The sequence below is a fragment of the Priceomyces carsonii genome, assembly GCF_900007245.1.
Source record: "Priceomyces carsonii strain CBS4050 genome assembly, scaffold: Debaryomyces_carsonii_scaffold_6, whole genome shotgun sequence".
Taxonomy (NCBI): Eukaryota; Fungi; Ascomycota; class Pichiomycetes; order Serinales; family Debaryomycetaceae; genus Priceomyces; species Priceomyces carsonii.
Genome location: NW_026946679.1, coordinates 122,055 through 147,246, shown reverse-complemented (window position 1 = coordinate 147,246; position 25,192 = coordinate 122,055). Strand labels below are relative to the sequence as shown.

General features: G+C 37.1%; 9 protein-coding genes across 9 annotated transcripts; 7 read left to right on the top strand and 2 right to left on the bottom strand.

Moving 5' to 3' along the window:
* Positions 1 to 1,514: 1,514 nt before the first annotated feature.
* On the top strand, positions 1,515 to 1,916 carry PGA26 (Pga26p; the record flags this gene model as incomplete). Its single annotated transcript, XM_062955167.1, has 1 exon — positions 1,515 to 1,916. One exon carries the CDS (start codon positions 1,515 to 1,517, stop codon positions 1,914 to 1,916), a length of 402 nt encoding a protein of 133 aa, XP_062811797.1.
* Positions 1,917 to 2,730: 814 nt separating this feature from the next.
* Positions 2,731 to 8,307, top strand: PRCAT00005116001 (uncharacterized protein; the record flags this gene model as incomplete). The annotated part of the gene is made up of 1 exon (XM_062955166.1): positions 2,731 to 8,307. The coding sequence occupies one exon, from the start codon at positions 2,731 to 2,733 to the stop codon at positions 8,305 to 8,307; it is 5,577 nt and encodes a 1,858-aa protein (XP_062811796.1).
* A 212-nt stretch (positions 8,308 to 8,519) lies between these two features.
* PRCAT00005115001 (uncharacterized protein) lies at positions 8,520 to 9,740 on the top strand (the record flags this gene model as incomplete). Its single annotated transcript, XM_062955164.1, has 1 exon — positions 8,520 to 9,740. One exon carries the CDS (start codon positions 8,520 to 8,522, stop codon positions 9,738 to 9,740), a length of 1,221 nt encoding a protein of 406 aa, XP_062811795.1.
* A 1,865-nt stretch (positions 9,741 to 11,605) lies between these two features.
* On the bottom strand, positions 11,606 to 13,288 carry UGA4 (Uga4p; the record flags this gene model as incomplete). The annotated part of the gene is made up of 1 exon (XM_062955163.1): positions 11,606 to 13,288. One exon carries the CDS (start codon positions 13,286 to 13,288, stop codon positions 11,606 to 11,608), a length of 1,683 nt encoding a protein of 560 aa, XP_062811794.1.
* An 834-nt stretch (positions 13,289 to 14,122) lies between these two features.
* On the top strand, positions 14,123 to 16,003 carry PRCAT00005112001 (uncharacterized protein; the record flags this gene model as incomplete). Its single annotated transcript, XM_062955162.1, has 1 exon — positions 14,123 to 16,003. The coding sequence occupies one exon, from the start codon at positions 14,123 to 14,125 to the stop codon at positions 16,001 to 16,003; it is 1,881 nt and encodes a 626-aa protein (XP_062811793.1).
* A 131-nt stretch (positions 16,004 to 16,134) lies between these two features.
* On the top strand, positions 16,135 to 16,350 carry PRCAT00005111001 (uncharacterized protein; the record flags this gene model as incomplete). Its single annotated transcript, XM_062955161.1, has 1 exon — positions 16,135 to 16,350. The coding sequence occupies one exon, from the start codon at positions 16,135 to 16,137 to the stop codon at positions 16,348 to 16,350; it is 216 nt and encodes a 71-aa protein (XP_062811792.1).
* Positions 16,351 to 16,667: 317 nt separating this feature from the next.
* PRCAT00005110001 (uncharacterized protein) lies at positions 16,668 to 17,381 on the bottom strand (the record flags this gene model as incomplete). Its single annotated transcript, XM_062955160.1, has 1 exon — positions 16,668 to 17,381. One exon carries the CDS (start codon positions 17,379 to 17,381, stop codon positions 16,668 to 16,670), a length of 714 nt encoding a protein of 237 aa, XP_062811791.1.
* A 1,154-nt stretch (positions 17,382 to 18,535) lies between these two features.
* On the top strand, positions 18,536 to 19,309 carry AQY1 (Aqy1p; the record flags this gene model as incomplete). The annotated part of the gene is made up of 1 exon (XM_062955159.1): positions 18,536 to 19,309. The coding sequence occupies one exon, from the start codon at positions 18,536 to 18,538 to the stop codon at positions 19,307 to 19,309; it is 774 nt and encodes a 257-aa protein (XP_062811790.1).
* A 1,216-nt stretch (positions 19,310 to 20,525) lies between these two features.
* SNQ2 (ATP-binding cassette transporter) lies at positions 20,526 to 24,980 on the top strand (the record flags this gene model as incomplete). The annotated part of the gene is made up of 1 exon (XM_062955158.1): positions 20,526 to 24,980. One exon carries the CDS (start codon positions 20,526 to 20,528, stop codon positions 24,978 to 24,980), a length of 4,455 nt encoding a protein of 1,484 aa, XP_062811789.1.
* Positions 24,981 to 25,192: the final 212 nt, after the last annotated feature.

Below are 25,192 nucleotides of genomic sequence, written 5' to 3'. Positions count from 1 at the left end.
AATTTATTTATATATACAAAAATACAAGTAAATACAAACTAATTAACATACAAGATAGTCTAATAGATAGTATGACAGATAGTTTTTATTAGAGAATTCATCATGATTTCTACAGCTTATATTCTCTTAAAAATATACAAGAGCTAAAGTTTTAAGTCTATATTAGCTAATCCTCGCGTGCTTTTGAATGACTATGCTTCATTTAGCTGCGGAATATGATCTCGTAGGGGTCTCATACATCGTTAAAAGATTGCTACAACTTGTTATTATCTTTCTATCTTTCTATCTTTTATCTTTTATCTTTTATCTTTTATCTTCTATACGTTAAGAGTGATTGTATAGAATCATGATGAAGTTCTTTTCTAATAAGCTCGGTATCTAATAAGCTCGGAGGCTCAGACCTGTATCTTCAAAGAGATAACAAAGAACTCAGTTCAACAAAGCTAAATTGCACTCGTCGTCTTTTTATTAAGCGGTTGTTATCTTTGCAGTGCTCGCTCGATAAGGCAAAATTCTGGTCATCATGTATTCTTGCGAAGTAAAGAAAATCAAAACAAACAATACACAACATCACAGTAGCATGCGAAAAGGGTCACGAAGCCATATACAGAGTTTCATACAATCAGAAGAAGATATTCATTTCATTTCCCAATCATTAATGGGGAAGACCTAATGAGAGTTCCATATGGGTGCATTCTTTTGGTGCACGACAATAAACTTTTGGATTTTATTGTACTAGATAATAAGTTTACTCGTGAGTGGAGATGACATGCATACCATATTAGGAAACGACTCCTATCATCAAAACTATTTCATTTCCATTTTGAAAGGCTCGCAGAGAGAAATAGTCGTGATGGAATTCGATTCATCCCGTGTGTCTCAAAATGGGCTAGATATTAGAGAAACGTCGCCGCAAATTGCAATGCTAATGCATATAGAGTGACTAAGGCAACCTTTCGATCCTCCATTGAGTCTGCAGTGAATATTAAGTTACTTAAACGGCTTCGTCCTTTAGAAACGTAGCGGTGGACACGGCCAAGAACCTAAAGCTATGATCCAAAACGGTATATAACGCATTCTCACTTTATTGGTTTACCGTTTTTGCTACTTTGCATGCGATCTGGCATTAAGTGTGCATATTTTCGTGTACAAAAAGCCTTAACCGGTATACGAGCTTCCTATTGAGCCTACATGAAATCTCAACCGGCCGGCGACCCGGTCAGTTACATTATGGTTAGAGGACCGGTTAAGTCACACTTGTTGTGTTTTGGCTTCGTTTGACATAAGATCTGCAACCTTTTTTGATTCATGCCGTTAATCGCTTCTACGAAGAATTTTTTTTTTTTATTTCTTTGCACAACGCATCAACATTCTCTAGCCGAATCTTTGTATTCAGTTAGATTGTTCTCGGCGTAATCAATATATAAACATCATGAACCCTCGCCTTGATTCGTGAAAACGTTCAAACAACTCTAATAGTCAGTCCTTACGTTTAACCTATACGCTCATTTAACATGCAATTTACTACTTTGTCACTCGCTACTGCCTTGATTGGAGCTGCTGCTGCTCTGTACACAAACGCTACCGTTACTACTGACAAGATTGTTACCAACTATGTAACTTACTGCCCAGAAGCAACTGAGGTTGTCGTCAAGACCTGCCACGAAGAAGTTTGTGCCCCAACGACTATCACTGTTACTGCCGAAACAACTTTGACTGTTTCCGGAGAAGTTGAGGTTCCTGAGACAACCACAAGCACTCTTGACTACACCATTACTTCTACCCTTACCTGTGATTGGTGTAACGCTGCTACCTCTGTTGCTCCATCGAATATCACCACATTTGAAGGTGCTGCTGCTAGAAATGCTGCAGGTTTGTTGGCCGGTGCTGCTGCAGTCGCTGCTGCTTTAGTATAGGTTTCCTTCTGGGAAGTTGGAAGTTTTTGATATAGTTTTCGGTTCTAATCTTTTCGTAGTGCAACTACTTTCGTTTCGAGGCTTTTGGTTTTTCGAGTGATCTTGTTCAATGCCGCTTTTTTCATTGTGTACATGAATTTTGTAGGGTCTTTTTCTTTTTCTATTCAATCCTTTTAATACCAATATTATTCAATCAAAAGTTTCTTGTATGAGCCGTACAATAACGCTGAATTATAGCTCAGTTCCAACTTATCTCGTTAACCGTTTAATTACTTGCGTATACTTGCATAATTTGTCGGCTTCGCCTTGAATTACAAGCACTGAGTTCAAAAGCTACGCCCTCTCGGAAAAGTTACTGTGTTCCCATTGATGAGGTTTGTTTCTTGACTTCTCATTTGATTATTCAAAGCTTCAAAAGCAATCCATTGTGTGTTTTACCTAATTTTCGGCATATGATATAGTTTCCAGATGTATATGTGGAACACCATTTACTTTGGTCTTTCTCGATCATTATTAATTTTTAGCTTTCTTTAGCAACTTCCAATGGATTTTCGCTTGCATCATACATGACAAATTAGATTCTATAAGTTCAATAACGTCTCTATAATTTGTAGGCATGAGGTTTATATACTTGGAAAGCCTGTTCTACTAAAGCTTTTATTATACCTTTATCCTATGATGCCCTTTCTTCTACTTTGTGCGACATTTTTGTAACACTCAGTAAATGTCGTAGTATTAGTTGAACTACTCGCATAGTTACTTTCCATGTCAAATGATTTCGTGAGTTAAGAGCGTTCTGGTGACAAAGGTAAAAATGGCTTCCATGAATGAGGAAACCAATGATATCAAGCTCCCAAGATCGTCTAGGTTTTTTAACCAGGCAGATTTGCCGGATTTAAAGACTTTTCAGCTTATGAAAAATGATAAACCAATATCATTCAATGGGCAATTCACCAACATAAACTACAGCCCGTATAATCTACCTCAAACAAAAACGAAGTCAAACTTTCCTATGGATTATTTTCATATGCCTAGTAGGATATCTCTTGCAGACGTTCCGAAAGAAGATGATATTCCAGTCTATAGACTAAGTGAAGCAGAAGCAAAAGACCCCATAAAGGTCATCGAAGGATTACAAGAAGAAGGACGTGAATATGGAGCAGTTAAAATAATTTTGCCTGACACTATCTGTGGGAAATTTAGGGCTTCTTTTCAAATTAATAGTGACTTGTTTTGCTTTCAAACTAATAGGTTGTTGAACAATTCCGTCAGCGATGAATTAAATAACAGGTTAGAATTTCATAGACAGTTGATAAGATTTCACCTAATGAATAGTAAACAGGCATATAAATCGAAAGAAGGATCTAAATCCACTAAAGATACTGCTCAAAAAGTTCCAGGATCAGATAATACTGCCAGTAATTCTCCATCTTTAAATATAATTGAGAACAAAGTAGCGAAAGAGCCTATCGATAACTCCGTGGAAGAAGCTTCATATATCGAGTCAGAAAATGTAAACAAATCTACTCAATTACTGTCATCTGAAAACCTTAACGGAAAAGAGCTGGAATCGCGGAACTTGATATCTCCTAGTACGGCGGCAGATAAATCTGGCACTAGTGTCCCTGGCGACACTTATGGCACTCAAGAGCCACATTTGGGAGCTAAATCTATCAACGACTCTGATATACATGACGCTAATGCTACACTTAGCTCCTCTCAAGCCACCATTGAATCTCATACCCTTAGTCGTGATGTCTCAGAGACATCCATGAATCACATGGACCAAGTCTCCAATGCATTTCCAAAAGCCTTGGAACATCAGGTATTATCCAGTCAAGATAAACCTGCGCTGCTGAATACTTCGGAAGACAAAAAAATTGAAACTTATCTGACAGATGATAAATATGAAAAGTATTTTGGCAATTCTTCAAATAAAGAAAACACTGATAGGGGCAATTCAAGTTCCCCCGAAAAAGTGATTAAACCCCCTGATTTGACTGTACCTGGCGTGAAGTCTGAAGGACCTATCGAGGAGCAAGTTTTATTGCAAGATAGCACAGAGGTCAAAAATATACAGAAAGATTCATTTGATACAAGATCCGTAAACACTGTTGATCCAAATAAAGGACCATGTTTGCCCCCTAGAGACAATCCAAAGCCGAAAATGCCAAGCTTTCTCAATAAGTTGCCAATGATAGACAAAAGACCATTAGATCTATATAAGTTATTTAGGTCAGTACTTATAAGGGGAGGTTTCATGGAAGTAATAAGCAAGAAGCTTTGGGCCCAAATTGGTCGAGAACTAGGCTATAAGGGAAAAATCATGACAAGCTTAAGCAGCTCTTTGAAATCATCTTATCAGAGGATACTATATCCCTTTGAATTGCACTTGGGACATAAAAAGTTTGAGCTTGCTGGATTAAAGTACGAAAATGATATTTCGAAACCATATGACAAGGACCACTCAGAAGAGGGCCTTTTGAATGAAAATGGGAAAAGACCATCAGAAAATGGTGATATTAATTCTGCATTGAAGAGACATAAGACAGTTCCACCATTAATTATTGGATCAGCAAAAGAGTTTAAGAGATCTTTGAAGGTGAAATCAGCCAAAGGGTTTCTACTTAATTCTTGTCATTTAATTGATGTAAAGCAACCAAACACGTTTACTGTGAAACAAGAAGATGAGACTAAAAAACGTGCCAAAAAAATGGGTGAAGTAATAGAGTCTCCAATAACTCCAGAGTCTCAGCTAAACAGTGCCTTAAAAACAATGTTCATGAACCAAGGATACTATCAAGATGAGTCAAGACTAAAATATAATGGGAAATACGCTTCAATTTACTCGTTGAGGCAGTTTATGGAGAAGGATATAAAGTTTCAGGAGTTTTTGATAAATCACAATTCCTTTTACTTCAATAAGATGAACTCTAATAATCCTGGTAATTATTTTGCATATCACGAAGGAAGTTCAGTCACTGAGCGGAACACGATTGACTTTAAAAAGTTTGAGGAGCTTTACTGGAAATTTATTTCTAACAATGATTTTAATGGATTGTTCGATGGGATGGAATTAGAAGATGGCACAAGTATCCCTAATTTTATCAATGGTTCAGGCTTCGTGAGAATTGGTGACGATTTTGTCAATTACAAGCAAAATTTAAGCAATCTTGGCGTCAATAATGCTGGAAGTAAGGGTAGTCCATTATCACCAAATCCATCTACAAATGGTAATATTGAGTCTTCAATATATAATTCTCGTGAATATATTTCCAAGCTAAATGAAGCTGCATTGAATCCTTGGAATTTGCATAATCTTCCAATCTTGCCTAATAGTTTGTTTGGCGCATTATCTGAGAATGACTTAAATAATAAGGAGTTGATTTCATCAAGACTTAATATTGGGATGACATTTAGTACCAGCAATTGGAGATGTGAAGACCATTTCACTCAGCTTTGTAACTATCAATTCTTTGGTGCTGTAAAGAAATGGTATTTTATTCCTGAGCTGGAATTTGAAAAGTTTGAAGAATTAGTTAAAGAGATTAATTTAAACCACAAGGAAAGAGTTAATATTAACAACCAGGATTGGAAAATTGAAGAATTGGTAAGCTATTTCAAAGATAATGATATTGAATATGACACATTGATGAATTCGCTAGAAAGTATGATAAATCCTACACCAGAAATCCGGATGAAACACCTGAATTCAGACTTTCAGAACTTGATAGATTTTGCATCATCAGAATTGAACCTTAATCAAGAATTTTTGATTACACCGGAAATGCTACGGAACAGAGGAATAAAATACCACTCGACATCACAAAGGCCAGGTGAACTAATCGTCAAATACCCGAAAACGTATTCGTCCGTTGTGTCATTCGGTTTAAATTTGAGCGAGGAGTCGAACGTTGCAACGAAATGTTGGTTAAAATATGCACTTGAAGGAGAGAGATGGTTATCTAAACAATCCGTTTTGCCAAACTTTTCCATCATAAGGCTCGTTATAAATTTGATTCAACTTTACGATTCTGGTAAAAATATCGGGTTCAATTCTGAGATATACTCAGAGATTATGAAAATCTATGATACTTTCTACAATACGGAAATTGAACTAAGAGCTAAAGTCAGAAAGTTGCTCAGTATCAAAGAATTAATCTTAGACGAGAAGTCTTTAGCTGATAACGATTTGATTTCTGACGACGAATTGGTATACGCGTTTCCTTCGAAAGTAGTTCTCACGGAGGTCGAAACAAACAAATCATTCGTTATGGCGTTACAAAGCTTTCTTAAAAATTTTGAATCTAAATCAATAAACTTTGAGAAATACAAGATAGAATTACACTCTATTTATTCAGATGAAAGACTTAAAACTTTTTCAAAAATTCTACATAACTACTCCATCAATTACGATGATTGGATGAAACATTATGAGCATCTTATGAATGAAAATTCGGATTTATCTTTGAAAGTTTATAAGAGTTTGCTTGCCGAAGGTGAAAAAATATATTCTGCAATATCATCATCCAGCTTTTTGACAAGAGATCACTATAGTGAGGATTACGAGACAATAAAACTCAATACCTTCAAAAGCTATATTGAAAACTTGAGATTCTTCATAGACGATTCTAATCAGTTCATTGAAGACTGTCAAGTTTTATTGGCAATAAAACATCAACAAAGAATCAGGAGTGGCTCCGATTTCCAAAAAACAAATGGATTGAATTTGCTTGTCAAATTAATCAAAAGAATACCGTCTTTGAACTTTTCGTGCTCTGAAATTGATCAAATACTAGAATTTCGAAATGAAATTGAAAATTTTGACAAAGCTTGTAAAAATTTAATTTCTAGACAAACTAAGAATTTCAAAGAATTTGACGACTTAATTGATCTTGGAGAAAGTTTTGGAATAGCTTTGCCCTGTTTGTCTTTTCTTATTCGATTAAGAGATAGGTTGAAATGGATTGAGAAGTTAGAGTTGTTAGAAAAAGGAGTCGATCCGTTTTCTGAAAAAAGAGAGCTCTTTTCTATCGAAGAACTCAGGGATTACTTTGAAGTTGGAATCTCTGTACTCGGAAAAAATGATATTAAGTTGATTGAGAAAGTAGAAGAGATATTGGGTAACAGTGAGGATTTCAATTCAAAATTGACCGTCTTTTTAAACTCTGAAACCGCTAATATGAAAAACGTTAGGGAGCTAAACGATTTCATTGTCGCTTTCAAAGAGAACTTTTATTTTATAAGTATCGATAATTACGATCATTTACTGAAATTGCAGGCTAACATAGATTTGATTGAATGGATCAACAACTTTAAAGAGGATCCTGAGAGGTATTCTTATCAAGAGGTGAAACAGAAAGAAAATTTAATAATTGAATCCGGTCTTCATTTCGACACTTCCATCTTAATTGGTGAAATGGAAAAGGCAGAAAAATGGATTTCAAAAGCTTTAAATCTTGTAATGGGGATTAATTTGGTAACAACAATATCAAAGCCTATTACGAAAGATGATCTCAATTCTAGGCTTACTTTGAATGAGTCTTTAATTGAGAAAATTTTTAAAGTAATGGACAAGTTGGCATTTAGCTTCTCTGAGGCTGACGATTATCAAAAGTCATCGTCATATTTTACTAAATTCTTGAAAGCAGGGGAGCCAGCTCAAAAATTTTATTGTTTTTGCAGGGAATATGAATTTGAAACAATGACGGAATGTGATAAATGTAAGGAATGGTACCATCTTCATTGTATCCATGAGGGAGGGTTTCCTGCTCCTTCCATATCTGAGGAGGAAATCTACATATGTCCGGTCTGTAAACTTGTTGAATCCAACCTGTATTCAGACCCTTTTCTATCAAAGAACTCCTCGTACACTAGCTTGTTAGCTTTGATGGATGAAGCATCCAGGTTAAAAGTTTATCCTAGCAATGAGCTTGAAATGTTTGAACGTTTGATACTGAAGGTATCGTTAGCCTTTGAGACGTTAAAACTGCGATATGATGCCCAAGATATTCAGCAAACTGACATGAAATTAGATGAGTTGATGTTCATGTTTAGAAAATTTTATGGTTGTGGTATAGGAAATGAGCAGCTTGCAGCAGATTTCCTTTTAGAAATTAGACTGCTTGAAAAAAGACAAGATCTGGTTTCTTATACATCACGAGCAATTACTCCCCCGACACCTCCAGTTACTAATTCATCTGTGGAGGTGCCTGATACTGTCACGTCCCAAGGGATGATCTTAACTTCTCTTCTGTCTAATACCCTTACTGCACCTATAAATAATTTTGCAACTTCCCCATATATTCCAACTATTGCTGCGGCTCCTCAAGAGCAGCATGATATAACTCAACCTTCAGATCTATCTGAGACTCTTCAAGGTGACTTTTAAATACATGCCCATATGACCTGAAGTATGCGAATGTGATCTTGAGGTCTTAACAAGTTAGGTGTATTATTTGGTGATTCTTCATAGCATATTTGGTGTAATCGAATTATGGCACCTGACCGTGATCGGTTATATACAGAGCATAGAATAATCACATACGCGCAACAAAATTTCTAATCTTACATGTAAATATTAGTACTTTCTTTCATCAAGAGATGAGTTATAATGAACTTATTGATCAATTGATAGACATAAGCTGGGATAGAGTGACCAAAAATGCAGAATCGAAAAACTTTATCTATTTTAGTCAAATCATTCAACTCATAAATCAAATGGAAAATTTATTAGAATGCGATTCTTTGTTTACAGATGAACAGATCCAGTTACTAAATCTGATTATAGACGAGAAGCCTCTTTTAAAGCTATTTAAGGTTGATTTGGCGAGTTTCATTATGAAATTAGTGCAGTATCCCAACTTAGAAACTTTTCTTCGTGAGAGAACGAATTTGAGCGGTAGTGATTTAAGACGAAAACTTGAACTTTCATATAGAAGACCATTGTCCCCATTCAAGCAAAGAGATTGGGCGCCAGAGAAATCGAAATTCACCACATCTTCGATTTATGCCCCTTCAATACGACCTGCTAGCAGCAGGTCACTTCTTTCGCCTCCGCTATCACCGCCTATATATAATAAGTTTGGGTCTTCTGGATTAAGTGATAGACAAAAAGAGGAGAGGGATATTGAAGTAGCAGCGCTATCGAAGGAAAGCATACATCTATCATCTAAAAATCGGGCTCAAAGCAAAAGAATTCAAGATTTGGAAAAAGAGACAGAGGCATTGAATGCATACATAAACTCACTCGAAAAACAGTTGTCTTCTTCAAAACCTTCTGCCAAGTTTGAGATCAAGGATCTACTCGGGACCATTGCTCACAAAGATCGTACTATCAATAATCTTCAGGAACGATGTCAAAAGTTGGAAGAGGAAGTTAAGGAAATAGACGGCAATGACTCTGGAAATAAAGCTTTCGTGCAGAACCTAGCTTTTGCATTAGAAAGTCAGGATAAACTAATTAAGGAGCTCAAATTGAGATTGAGTTTGGATACGCCGGTTGAAAAAAGGAAAATAAAGACCTTGCTTCAAAATTTACCTTTCATAAAACAGTATTATTACTTTTTCAAATACAGACATGAACAAAATCATTTGGGATTGATCGTCATCAATATCATTACCTTGTTATTTACCACAATCATATTGCTAAATTTAATCAAAACTACATTCTACTTCATATTTTGGGTATTCAATAATCGTCTTGCTACAGACTACATATTCGAGGATGATCTGAACTCATGGATCACGACTGAATCCACTTTCGTTTGGTGGAAAGAGATAGAATGGTTAGAGTATATAATATATCGCTTAAGCGATTACTAAATCTAAGAGTTTCAAGCTCAAACTACATCATAATAAATTTAATGTATTTATATTAACTAAATTTTACGATATACAAGGCGTAGTAACAATGACAAGGATTCTAGTTCATTCTCTTAACTAAAGCGTTGATGAAATCTTCTCTGTTACCTGTGTCACCACCTTGGATGAAGTGTGGGACCTTTCTTGGTCTGAAACCTCCGTTAGGGTTAGACAATTTAAATGGCCACAAAAAGTTGTTGACTTGCTTGAAGTTTGGACCAACAGTGTAAATTTCATGGATCAAGTCATCGATAGACAAGATACCGTACTTACCCAAGTGCTCTTCAATAATAGCATTGTCAGACAAAGGAATTCTTTGCTTGTTGATCTTACCGTAACCTCTCTTGTAGACCAATTGTCTGATAGTGGATAAGTTAGGGTAACCATAAGCAATGTATGGCTCAGCTAACTTAATCAATTCAGCGGTTGCCTTAGTTAATCTGACGAAAACACCAGCGTTAACTTGAGTCAACCTTAACAATTGCAAAACCTTTCTTGGCTTTGGTGCAATCTTGTTGATACCTTTGATTCTAACAACGAAGACCAATTTTGGTTGCGCTTCAACATAGTAAGAGCCAGAAGCCTTAGCATCTCTCTTAGCTTTGATGACAGCACGCTCAGCATCATTGTACTCCTTGGCGTAAGCAGCATTTCTGTCAAAAATGATTTTACGCTTTTCTTTGTTAGACTAAATAAAGTTAGTATTACCACTCATTGTAATAAAGCAATTGTAACGGAGATTCGTTTAATATTTTCTCAGTCCCGAAAGATGGTTAACTGAATGACAACATCGCCAAATGGCTAGTCTAATCAAATATGGTAGATTTCATCTTCAAAAATAGATAAAAAGGCTCTGACAATGCTCATATTAGATGCAATACTTACAGCTCTTCTGGTGACCCTTTGGGCAGATCTTTCCTCCTGGACCTTTTGTTGAGACTTTAACTTCTTCTCCAATGACTCTGGTGTGAGAGTGCTAAATATTAGTTAGTATCACTCCTTGTGGAATGTTAATAAACTTGATCTCCTCAAGAATAGTTGAAGTATTGATCGCGTCTCATGCACCGGAAAGGTTCATGAACGAATATAGAACTGAATAGCCAAATTCATTCCAATTCACACACAATACATTCATTGAATACTCAGAGGAAAACAGATCTATCAGGCATCGGCATTCGGAAGATTAATGAATATTCATATTCAGCTGCAAGATAATCTGGCTTTCCCATGGCAAGATTCCGAGCTCCAAAGAAGCGACATCTGATGCTGTCGTCTTTGGGAACCAGAATAGATAAATTCTGATTTATGTAATTCTTAATCACAAGGACATCGCATGATTTTTCGTCATGTCAAAATTTTTGTCTACCTTTCATCGCTAAATTTTACTATTCGAATATTCAAAATCTCACCTACCCTTGTACCCTAGTTCTTTTAAGTCTATTAACTGATTCTTTGGAATCACTATTGATAGGTGGGCACATACTTAATGATGTTCTTGATCATATTGTCTTGTTTAGCTTCTAACTGATGGAATAGAATTTTACAATTTTCTCAAAATACTTTAATTGTAACCGAGTGAAAAATTTCTGAAAATTTTAAAAGCACAAAACTAAAATTGTCTTCGCACTAAATCACGTGGGTATTTTATTAGGTCTAAAACCCTGTGTGATATATCGTTTGGCCGTCTCATACATGTCTTGGAGCGAAGCTATGTGCTTAAAATGATTTTAAACAATAGATTCAAGACAGTATATACTTCTAGAGCTACATGAGATGATTCGGATAAAATGCTGTTCTTAATTGTATAACGTATATAATCATTTCAGCTACACATATTTATCGTCAAATGCTTTGTTATCTGAGATTCTTTCATCAATTCTATAATCTTCTGAAGACAGCTCTGAATCGACATCCACGGTCTTTTGGGGTCCATGATATATTTTGTGAGCATAAACGAAGTAGTAAAGAAGTGACAATATCCACACTCCAGGTGTGATAACACAAGTGTAGTTCATAGTATCTTTATCAGGGTGATTGTTTGTGGGAAGCATGACCATAACAATGGTATAAATAATGAAAATAGTGGATATCCATCCAACTATTGGTGAGAGCACTTTACCTAGGTAAAATGGGCCAGGCTGAAACTTATGCTTTCCAACGGTCAAACGGAGGAACGTTGGAGTTCCCCAAGCAAAGTAATTACCGGCAATGTAAAGAGTAAATAATGCGCTAGATGCAGTTGTTCCAATTAAGCACAAAAGTCCTATTATGATAGCCATTATTCCTCCAAACCATACAGCATTGATTGGCACAGAAAGCTTCTGATTCACTTTCTTGATCCAGAAAGAGAATGGCAAGCCATTGTCTCTAGCAAAAGCCCAAATTTGTCTAGATATGGCAGTGAGGATAGATGCACCCATCAAGAACTGAGCTGCAGCTATAAGAGCCATAAACGCCATAGCCCATTTCTTTCCTAAAGCATCATAGATTATCTGAGCCATTGGCTGTCCATATTTCGTTCCCAAAATATGGCCCTCTATGTCATCTGTTTGAATGCAAAAGAGCGTAACTATCAATATAACTGTACCTAAGAGCCAACAAGCTGTGATAGAACCTAAGATGCCGAAGGGAATTGCTCTCTGGGCATTAGAGGCCTCTTCACACATGTGAACAGCCGAGTCAAAAGCACCTATGGTCCAGATTGCCAGCAACCATGCGGAAGATACCTGAGTCCATCCAATTGGCCAATTACTGTAGTTATCGAACTGAGTAAAAACATACTTAGCACTCTTAAAATTACCCCGTGCACCAATAGGTAAAGCAATGATATACAACACAATCAATCCAAGATTAGCAATAATTGAAGTAGTTTGGAGATGAGAGCAATTCTTAGACGACAAGCAGGTTATTATTATATGAGCTAAGACGCATGCTACAAAAACACCGTAAGTCTTGCCTGTTGTAAGCTCAAAATCACCATCCCTTGCGATCACCACGATAGAAAGAATTTCTTGAGCAAAACCATAATTAACTGAACACAAAGCTCCTATCAACGCAATTGAATTGGTATTCCCGACCACATAAGACACGATAGTCTTACATTTTGGCGGGGCATAAAAATTGGTCCAATAATATAACCCTCCAGAAGTTGGCTGAGAGCTTCCATTTTCAGCCATGGATAAACCAATGGTAAAAATAAAAAAACTAGAAATTACCCATCCCCATAAAGCACCTGCCGGGCCCGCTGTAAGTCCATCAACCAATATACTTGCTATTGAAGGTAACAATCCCATAATAGAGAATGCCACCCCAAAAACTTGAAGTGTTGAAAAATGTCTTTTCAATTCGGGTTTATATCCAATTTCAGCTAAAAGCTGGTCATCAGAGTTTGACAAAATAGCATTAATATGCGGTTCTTCGACATTTTGGGTGTTATTATAAAACAGTTTATTCGACTTCACCTGCTGGAGGATTTGTTCTCCAGAAAGAACGGGTGTTAGAGTCAGCATTTAATTCTTTGGTATACAGCCCAAAACAACAGGCAACAATTTACCACATCCTTCACAGCTTTATATAAAGTTACCATATCATCTCTTTTATGCGTTTTGATATCTGGGGCTTCCTAATGAACCTGCCTGTGTAAAGTATGATAACGGTGCGTAATCGCCTTCCTAAACGGGACAGAATTATAAGAGATAAAGTGGAACAGGCGGCCATCTAGAGGACGCCGTATTGAGGTTTGATTTGCTACCTTGACATTAATGCCAGTGTTAGGCACTGTGGCCCATGATATAAGTTGATCAGATAACCCCTACATGTAATCTTTATAAAAGCAATGATGATAAACATGCAGAAAGATATGCCTGTTTATCATTTTATAGATAAATCTCATGCTCTTTATACAACCTAATGGTGACACTGTGGGTATCACTAACATGAGGAAGTCTTTAGCATGTAGATGCTACTCTCATCTTTCTTTCATCTGTCGTTTTATTATTATCCCAGCTTGCCGTGAGGAGATGTTAGCAGTTCCATTAAAGTTTTCTTCTCAAATGGCTCTAAGAATAATTTCAAAGCCTAAAAGTTTCCTCAACCGAAAATACCATGAAATGTAGATTTATTATCTTTGGCGGTATACCTATTCAAGCTAGTATCGAAGTACCCAGATACCACGCTTGTTTGAAATATCCACGACATTGAAACACAATGCGAATGGCCGCGACATTCATTCGAACAATTTTGTATTGAAATCGAGACGTGAGGTGTGAGTACGTTTATCGAAGTTGATTTGGTGAAATTCATCAATAAACCAGCCTTTGAGACTCGGAAAGTGAATCATCAATATGTCTTTGCCTACTCCCACACCGATTAGTGTGGCAAACGCAAAAAAAACCTTGTATTTACAGTCTGGGTCGAATGGATTTGGAACAACAAACGGATATCTTCAGAATGCTTTAATTGGGAGCGGTCACCAAGGACCAGACATAATGACAAGGATTTCGATGTCCCTTAAGTCTGGAATTGATAGCGAAATTGAATGGGCTCTATCTTATTTGACACATTTGTCCTGTTCAGACGGCCACTTGATTAAGTTTGAAAAGGCGCCATTTTTAGGACACGAGCTTATAAAACATTTTGTGAAGCCTTTTCAATTATTGTTAGACCGCAAAGAGATCAGTCAAAAGATGATGCTGTTGAGTCTAGACTCTATATTAACCCTCAGAAATGCAGCTCAAGATTTAGGTAATCAACAATGGTTGTCTGAAATTACTTCGTTGAGAAAGAGTATAGTGGAAGTATTGAAATTTTTTGTTGGGTGGTTTTATAAAGATACAAGTAAATCTTACCAACTACAGCAATTTAGTGATCAGTTCAGAGAGTGCCTTAATTATTTGGTGGATTTAGCGGAACCATTAAGCTGTTATTACATTGATAATACCAAAAATGATACGCTATTCAACCAGTTCTTGTTACTTGCAACAATGACAAAAGATAAATATTTGCTTTTGGGATCTTTAAAATGCTTAACTCACCTTTTGATAGTTCGACATTCTTCAGGAGAGAAGGATGAAGGACAGAATAGACAACAAGAGGATGATGTAGTTGAGATTGCACCGAATAATTGCATTGATGCCATACAGGAAGATCAACTTGAGAATTTTGTGAATTATTTACTTTTGAATGACAATGATGTTGTCGTTACAGTACTTGAATTTCTTAAACAGTTTTTATCATCTGAAGCACTTCATCCTCAGTACCCGAAATCGATTAAAAATTCTCAGCTTTATAGACTTCAAAAATTGCTTCAGTTGAAAAGCAGCAAAGCAAATTTCCACACTCTAGCAAAGCAGCTACCAATTTTGCTAGTTTCAGGTTTACCCTTGAATGACCCTTCGAAGCTTCCTGTTATACCACAACTTAATTTAACTAAGAGATCGCGCTTTGTGGGAGTTCCCTCCACCATCCCGGATTTGCCAAAACAGCTCTACGACATTGTTGTGAAGTTCCCTGAACCACTTCGAGCTACGACGTGGTTACGTTGTTGCTATGAACCATGTTCGGTAGGTACAAAAGGTGTTGAAGGCGGGGTTGCTCCTGGTGAAGTTACCCAGATATCCTTGTGGAAGTCTTATGAAAAACAATTCGAAGAAGTATGGCAAACATCCAAAACGCAGCCTAATCCTGAGTGGCCATCTTTGCTTCCTGCTGTTGAGTTTATCAAAAATGTGAATAATGCTTTCCCTAACTCAGAAGCCATGGTGGTCAACCTTGAAACCGAGACTCCGGGTCAGGCCCCAAAAAAGAAGTTCATCATAAAGGGCATCCAGCCAAGGCAGTTTGCAGTCAATATAGATGTGGGAAACTATGAAGCTGTCAGGCGTAACACGAGCGACTCTCAGGCGCAAGACGAAACAAATCTCGAAATTGGTCATATAGACCCTGGGAAATTTGAGCACAGTATCAACCATCTAGCTGACTACATTTTATCTAACAGTGCATCATTGTCAATTTCTCTGAACGAGTTCAATCAAATTAATCAAATTAGTCTTGAACTCTTGGACTATATCGCTTCAGAAGTACTAGAGAAGAGCTCGAGTTCAGACGATTTACAGGGAATCTTTAAGCTTTACAATAGACACTGGTTGTGTGACATTGTGTATGCAAATCCTGAGCTTTTAGAGAAAGGAATTGTCTCCAATAGGTGGTTCAAATACTTGATTTAATTTGTAAATATATGTAAAGTAATAGAAATCTAGCTTATGTAATCATTTTCCTTTTTTTTTAAAAGCATTTAATACGCATTTCATATATTTGATTTTTCTTTCAAAGAGCTCTTAAGATAAGGTATATAAAGATGGCATCAAAACTTCCATGGTCAGTTCGGGCCACTGATGCAGTTCATAGGATAACGGTACTTGGATTAGTTGGTATCTGTGCCGTAGGAATTTGGGGTATAGGATTTAATGTGTGGGCCAACTCAGACTTTTCGAAGATGAATAAGAAAAAGCTAACATTCGAAGAGAAGCAATACACTGATATGCGTCTGGAAGAGAATGATGATGTGAAGTAAATTTTTTAAATCAAAAGCCATGATCTAACCGTTTAAGGTGTGAGCTCTCATTCTTCTGTGTGGTTGTTTTTTTGAGGATGATTGTGTTGAGACGAATTGTATATAGCATTATTACATATGAAAAGTGAATAAAATCTTACTTAATTTACCCTAAACAAGGCGTCTTTAGTCATGTTCGGGCTGTACATGTACAAATGATCTAACAGTGCGTACCCCCAAACCTATCTACTTACATTGTGATATTATTATAAGCGGAAGGTGTGTTTAAAATATGCTCTTAAAAGTCAATTTACATGTCCGACAAAATCATTTTGGATCTATGTAGTTGTCTTCTGTTTTTTTGGATTTGAAACATTAGTTTCACTTTTCTTATCAGATTGGTTTTTTAATCTTTTCTTATGCTTGATTGGTTTCATTGAATGCGTGAGTTTTAAATGATTTTTTGTGTATTCGTAGCTCTCGTTATTTATTTCACTGTATTCACTGTTTTCCATCGGATTAATAATGACAATGCTATGTTTAAGAGGCATGGGTTTGTTGCAGCATGGACAGTATATTTTTGAGCCTTCACTTTGTTCTAGAAGCTTTGCCAACACTTTGTAAGACATCACGCAACCACAAGTTCTTGGATAAGCAAACACCATACCACGTATTTTGACTCCTAATGTGATAGGACATTCAAGCATTTGATTTCCCTCGTGCTCTTTCCATGTCAATTTTAGTTCTAATAAATCATTCATCGTATTAATATGTTCGAATCTTTTGTTCACATCGTTTTTTGCGATACGCTTCGCTATCAAGTATTCAAGTATCTTTTCTTTTAAAAAGAGCTTACCTTTGTAGTCACCAACCACTGGCAGCTCCTCATTATTGTTATAAAGAGGAAGCGATGAGATGGCACAAGTCGTCAACATTGTGCTCTCCTTGTCTTCGACTGCTTCTATGCCATGAGACAGCGCATCTCGGATACCTTGGGAATGCAAAGATAAGATGTCCTGTCTCTTGGCTATAGTACCTCCATCATTACCCATTTTCTTATTACCGAAGCTATTTTGATATCTTCCTTTAATCGCTAAATCTACTTGAATCTACAACCTATGTCATTTCCTACATACAACATTTATATACAAACCGTCATCACGAGTGTGAACTGAACTCGACGGAAGCAATGAGGACATTGTTACATCCCAATGATATTAATGGTTGCTAAGCCTTCCTAACTAAGTCTTAAGTCTTAAAGTAAAGCGTTTCACCGAGGCAAGAGAGGGATTTTGCTCTATTATGGAGCACCCAATTTTAGATTGATCCGGAAAGGGCCTGGACCGATCCAATTTGGAATTGAATTTGAGGAGACAGGAATAGCTTTCTCAAAGCTGCAGCTGCTTAGGAACATGATGAGACACTTGGACGATGACAGATTGACATTAGCCGGTTTAATCAATCAATAAAGAGTCTCTCACCTATACCACGACCTGGTCGATAATAACGTATTCCACATGATTTCTACTGACAAGCTAAGAAATATTCAAGGAAAGTCAATCAAAAAATTTTTTACATGCAAGCATCATTCCTACAGTATGTATACTCCGGCTGATAATGAGCAATTTTGGTGAAGGTTATGGCTTTATAGCGAAAGGTCAAGATCGTTGCAGTTGCGTTTCATAGAACGTATCTTTTAAGCTAATTTCAGATAGTCTTAGACTTATAAGTCGTTCTATCAGCCAAGTAATTGGCGCCTCGGCTTTGTTCTTGAGCTCGCCATCTTTCATAGTACTTGGTTCATCCAGAGCTTTTCAAACAGCAACTACAGTCGGATCATCGCGCTACATCTGATGCAAAGCAAGGCAGGTCAAACCATCTAACCCAAAAATAGTATCTAACGTTTGGTGTGTTCAGAAGGTTTGATGTGCTTACCTGTAAAGTTCCCAAATAGGGAGACATTGTCTGCAATCTCTGTATATTGAGTTGTATTATTATCAGTAAATTGGCTCAATTAGTTAAATGGCTGGAAAAAGAAAGTAATCATCGGGAGAATATATAAAGGTTACTACAAGCCTTTCTCAACTAATTTAAAAGAGCTGAAATCAATTAACTTTTACAATAATTTAATTGAGAGAGAAAGTGTAACATAAGATGTCGGTTACAACAGAGGAATCCGCAGATAAACAGCAAACCAGCCGTTCCAATGGCTGAGGACTTCGAGGCCCAGACTCCAAGGAAATCTACTGACTTGTCACGAATCTTAAAATTGAAGTTCGGAATAGAGAAGACTGACTACTCTGTTTCCATTTACATTGGAGAGTTTTTTGGTACTTTCTTCTTCTTCTTGTCTGCATTTTTGATTGCATCCTCTGCTAATAATATCTTGCACGTTGGTGGAGAGAATGCCCGTCTTTTGGTTATTGCTATTGGATTTGGTTTCTCTTTATTCGTTGCTGCTTCTTGCTTTGGATTTTTGTCTGGTGGCCACTATAATCCTGGAGTCTCCTGTGGCTTATTTTTAACTGGTCAAATTTCTTTGCTTAGATTCTTTTTAGAAAGTGTAACCCAAATCATTTCTGGTATGTGTGCTGCTGGTGCTGCATCCGCTATGATTGCTGGTCCTATTACTTTCGCCAACATCAAACAACCTGACGTCTCAGTAACAAGAGGTCTCTTTTTGGAAGCTACAGGTATTTGTCTTTTGAACTTAGCTGTCTTCATGACCAACGAGCCATTTAAGATTGGTTTCTCTTTATTCCTTGGACACTTGTTCTGTGTGGATACTACGGGTGCTGGTATCAATCCAGCAAGAGCTTTTGGTCCATGTGTGGCTGCTCGTTCATTTCCAGGCTACCATTGGATATACTGGATTGGGCCGATCATTGGAGCAATTGTCTCCGCTGCGATTTATGATATTACAGAAATTGCCGCAGTAAAAACTGATCCAAACTATAAAAAAGATATCAAATCTGAATGAAGCTTCAGGACTTTATTTAGTGTCATAGTCACTCTTTCGGAGAAAGCCAATTCTGGCACAACCATATTAAAGAATTGGTCCTCTGCGTTGCCACCAAGAGTACCTCTCTTATTGCCTGCTGATATTGTTTTCTAAAGAAGCAAGCTGAAATAGTACATACATTTTTAATACATCCTAATACACTCCCGTATTTCATTTCAGCCATCCTATTGTTTCCTTAGCATGCAGCAGCTTCTTTCTACTTTAGATATTATGCCTGCGTGTTGCAGATATTTTATCGCGAGTATAGAAAGATCCAGGCATATCAATGCAGGCTGGCTGTTGTTTCCTTTTGTCTAGAAGTTTATTTTAAAACCGCCTGCATCAACTATTTCAATGATCAAAAACTGAGGTACGAGGTTTTAACAAAAGACTACTACCAGCATGAAATATAGGAAGGAGTAATTAAAGTTATGCGTACCAGTAGTTTAGATGATAGAGTACCTTCTTTTAGAAAGAAGCGAAGCAAATGATTTAGCTAATACTAATAACAAAGAGTGAACGTGAATAATTGTCTTCACGCACAGATTAGATGTTATACTTGACTCTCGGCATTATTCTCTTGGAGCTACGTGGTTTGGCATAAACGCAAATATATAGCGCAAAATTCGTAGCGCAAATATAGCAAAGGCTTGATCACTAGAAAAAACTGGATGACTGCATCTTAGATTTTTATTACACTAGTTTGAACACTGTCCACGTGACATAACTTTTACCTACACTATTCTGCCTCTCTTTCTTTCTATCTATCTCTCAACTCCCCTCTTGGTTTTCGAAAGTCGTGCGCTTGAGGTGATGATACCTATTTTTGCCATCACTATGACTTTCTCTCCATATAGGGTTAAGCTCCGTCCTCAAAAATGTATTGTTAGTAATGCGGAGTTATAAACTTTCTTATCTCCTCTCATGAGCATTCTCTAAAAAATATATCAGCATGATTTCATGTGATACAAGTTGATAACTTCCTCGTATAACATCGCCGCACGGTTTAGTTGCAGAAACTTTTGTTAATTTACCACTGTCATCGATACGGATATAAATGTTGACGCAATATCCGTTTTCTAAAGATATTAAATCAAAGAAGTTCTACTCTTTTTCATGAATCAATTGAGCTAATACCACAGTAATCATTCCTTGATATTAAGTATCGTGGAAATAATTTCTAGTAAATAAAAATATGAGCGAAATCCAGTTGAATGAACTGTCATATGGTGGGCAGGAACTGAATAGTAGCCACTCCGGATATGATGGCCAAGAGGAAGCAGAAACGGTTGATCACAGTGTAGAAGATTTTCCAGGGATGATGACAGAAGAAGATACAAGTCAGACATTGGAGAGATTGCAGACCCTATCCAGAGAGATTTCAAGGCGAACTTCCCGAGATGGTGATATTGCAGTTGATCCAAGAGACTTTGATTTGTATAATCTTCTCGAGAAGGTTATCGTATCTTCAGCCAAACAAGGTATTAAAGAATGTCATGCAGGTGTTTCTTTTGAAGAATTGTCTGTTTATGGTAAAGATGAGACATACTCGATTGTACCTACGGTAGGGGACATTTTAAAGGGACCCTATACTGTTTTCAAGGCTATCACAAGTAAGAAAGTACCTGATCGTGCCATCCTTCATGAAATAAATGGATTGGCTAGAAGTGGTGAAATGGTTTTGGTGCTTGGGAGACCAGGTGCTGGATGCTCAACAATGTTGAAGGCTCTTAGCGCAACTGACCGTCATTTATACACCCGTTTTGAAGGAGAGATCAAATATGATAATGTTCCTTTAAAGGAGATGGTAAAGACTTTCAAAAGTGACTTAATTTATTGTCCTGAGTTGGACACTCATTTTCCTCATTTGACGGTAGCCCAAACATTGAGATTCGCCATTGCTTCAAAAGCCCCTGCAGTCAGAATTAATGGAGCCAGCAGAGAAAAATATATCGAAGTCACGAAGGATGTATTGAATGCTGTATTTGGATTAGGTCATGTTGAGCATACTAAGGTTGGAAATGACCTCGTTCGAGGTGTTTCGGGTGGTGAAAGAAAAAGAGTCTCCATTGCTGAGGCTCTTTCATGTCGTGGATCTATTTATTGCTGGGATAATGCTACTAGGGGATTGGATGCCTCGACTGCGCTCGAATATACTAGAGCTGTTAGGACTGCCACGAATCTCTTAAAGCACACTGCTTTTGTAGCTATCTACCAAGCAGGAGAAAATGTATATAATACATTTGATAAAGTTACAGTACTCTATTCTGGTCGTCAAATATATTTTGGGCCAGTTACAGAGGCCAAGGCATATTTCGAAAATATGGGATTTATATGCCCAGCTCGACAAGCTACAGCTGAGTTCTTGACCGCCATCACTGATCCTATAGGAAGGTTTCCAAAAGCAGGGTATGAAGACAAAGTTCCAAGAACTGCTGAAGATTTTGAAAGATACTGGCAGCAGTCAGATGAATACAAGCGTCTAAAGCAAGAAATTGATGAACACAATAAGTCTTTCAACCAAAATGATACTTTGAACGTGTTCCGTACGGCCAAAAAACAGGACACAATGAGATATCAGAGGCCAAAGTCAAAATACACTGTTAATTACACGTATCAACTCAAGCTATGTTTTATCAGAGGCTTGCAGAACATATGGGGTGATAAAGCTTATACTCTTATTCAAATTATTGCAGCTATCTCTCAAGGATTGATCGCAGGTTCGTTATATTACAATACTCCAGGAACGGTTTCGGGTGCATTTTCCAGAGGTGGAGTCATTTTTTTCAGTACCTTGTATGTCTCCTTAATGGGATTAGCACAGGTTTCAGCTTCCTTTAGTTTGAGACCGATATTGATGAAGCAGAAAAACTACTCGATGTACCATCCTTCTGCAGAGGCAATAGCGTCTGCTCTTACTTCAGTTCCCGTTGCTTTAATTGTCTCCTTCTTTTTCGTGGTCGTGATATACTTCCTTTCAAACTTAGCTGTTGAGGCTGGCAAGTTCTTTATTTGTTGGCTATTTGTTTTTCTCCTTTCATTAACAATGTCTGCCATGTTTGAAGCTGTTGCTTCTCTCAACAAGACAATTGCCACTGCTAATGCATTTGCTGGTGTTTTGGTACTAGCATCTTTGATGTATTCTTCTTATATGATTCAACGGCCCTCGATGCATCCATGGTTCAAGTGGATATCATATATTAATCCTATTTTATATGCTTTCGAAGCAGTGGTCTCTTCAGAATTCCATGGTCGTAAGATGGAATGTGATGGAACTTATTTGGTTCCCACAGGTCCCGGTTATACATCTTTGTCTAACGGAGAGCAAGCTTGTGCCTTTAAAGGATCAGTTCCTGGTCAATCGTGGGTATCTGGTGATTCTTACATATCTACTGCATTTTCCTACTCATTCAGTCATGTCTGGAGAAATCTTGGGATTCTTATTGGCTTTTTAGTTTTTTTCAACTTTGTGAAGGCTCTTGGTATGGAACTTGTGAAACCAATAAGCGGTGGTGGTGATAAACTTCTTTTCTTGAGAGGTCCAGTACCTAGCAATGTTGTTTTACCGACGGATATCGATGATTCATCAGACATTGAAAATCAATCCTCGACATCGAAGAACTTAGAAAAATTCGATAAAGGTGAAGATTCTGATAGTGTATTTGAGGACTTGAAATCAAAGGATATGTTCACCTGGAAGGATGTTAATTATGTTGTAAAGTATGATGGTGAGGACCGTACTCTTTTAGATAGCATATCGGGATATTGTGTTCCTGGTACATTGACTGCATTGATGGGAGAGTCTGGTGCAGGTAAGACCACTTTACTTAATGCATTGGCTCAAAGACTTGATACAGGAATTATTACTGGAGATATGTTGGTGAATGGTAAGCCCTTAGATTTGTCATTTAGTCGTCGTACAGGGTATGTGCAACAGCAGGATATTCATTTATCAGATAGTACAGTGAGAGAGGCCTTGCAATTTGCTGCTAGAATGAGAAGATCTAGAGATACAAGCGATCAAGAAAAATTGGAGTACGTTGAAAAAATAATTAAAGCTTTAGAAATGGAACTTTACGCCGATTCCATAGTTGGTCAACTTGGAAATGGACTTAATGTTGAACAAAGAAAAAAGCTATCAATTGGCGTCGAATTGGTTTCTAAACCATCTCTTTTATTATTTTTAGATGAGCCCACTTCAGGCTTAGATTCCCAATCTGCATGGTCCGTTGTTAGATTATTGACAAAATTGTCGAATGCTGGTCAATCAATCTTATGCACCATACATCAACCGTCGGCAACTTTGTTTGAGCAGTTTGATAGATTGTTATTATTAAGAAAGGGTGGCCAAACGGTGTATTTTGGAGATATTGGTGAACATTCACGTACCATTTTAGATTATTTCGAGCGTAATGGTGCTAGAAAAAGTGATGACTCTGAGAATCCTGCCGAATACATCTTGGAAGCCATAGGAGCTGGCGCAACTGCAGTTACGGATAGAGATTGGTTTTCGATATGGAATAAGTCTCCTGAAAAGAAGAGAGCTGACATTGAGAGAGAAGAATTAATCGAAAAGTATTCTAAAAATAACAATTCTTCTTACTCTGAAAGGGAGTTGAAACAAATGTCAAAAACTTATGCTAGTCCCTTCTGGTATCAGTTCGTGTATTTGCTTCGCAGAAATGCTCTTACTTTCTGGAGAACACCCGAATACATCGCTGCCAAGACCTTTTTGATGACTTTTTCAGGTTTATTCATAGGTTTTACTTTTTTCGGCTTAAAAAGTTCATTAACTGGTATGCAAAATGCGTCATTTGCAGGTTTTTTGACTGTTGTTGTTTCTGCTCCTGTTATCAATCAAATACAGGAGCATGCTATGAAAAGTAGAGATTTATACGAAGGAAGAGAAAGATTTTCGAAGACTTACCATTGGTCATTGATGATCATTGTCCAGGCATTTAACGAATATCCGTATCTTGTTTTTGGAGCATCCCTCATGTTTGTATCTTTATATTTTCCGACTCAGGCGGATACTTCAGGTCCACACGCTGGAGTCTTCTATTTGACTGAAAGTATATTCTTGCAGACTTTTGTCATCACGTTTGGTTTGTTGATTCTTTTCATCGCACCGGATCTACCATCTGCAGCAATTTTGACGTCGTTCTTTTACACTTTCATTGTGGCTTTCAGTGGAATTGTCCAGCCTGTGCATTTGATGCCTGGATTTTGGACTTTCATGAATAAGGTCAGTCCATATACATATTTCATACAGAACTTGGTGTCTACTTTCTTGCACGATAGAAAGGTGATATGCGATGATGTGGAGTTTGCATATTTCAATCCTCCTAAGGGACAAACTTGTGAACAGTTCACTGCCCCTTACTTGAAGCAAGCTTTTGGCTACATTGCTAATCCAGATGCAACAAGTCAATGTCGCTACTGTACATTTAAAGTCGGGGATGAATATTTAAGCTCAATTAATGCAAGCTACTCATACATTTGGAGAAACGTTGGTTTCTTCTGTGTTTATGCTATATTCAACCTTGGACTAGTTTTAGTCTTATACTGGTTCTTCAGGGTAAGACAAGGTCCTTTGTTGCCTTCAATTCTGTCTTTGCCTTTTTTGAAAAAGAAGAGCAAAAGCAAATGATACTCATTCAATTTCTAGATTGAAACTTAAATCTTATCAATTTAATAATATTTGAATGCTAATTTCTCTTCTATATTTAAGTCAATTATTTGTTAATTTATTTATTCATTCATTCATTATCTACTTAATTTATTAATTAAAATATCGTTTATTACTCACTCGCTATGGAAACATCAGAATACCATTAGGAAGAATCTGACCCACTCACTTGA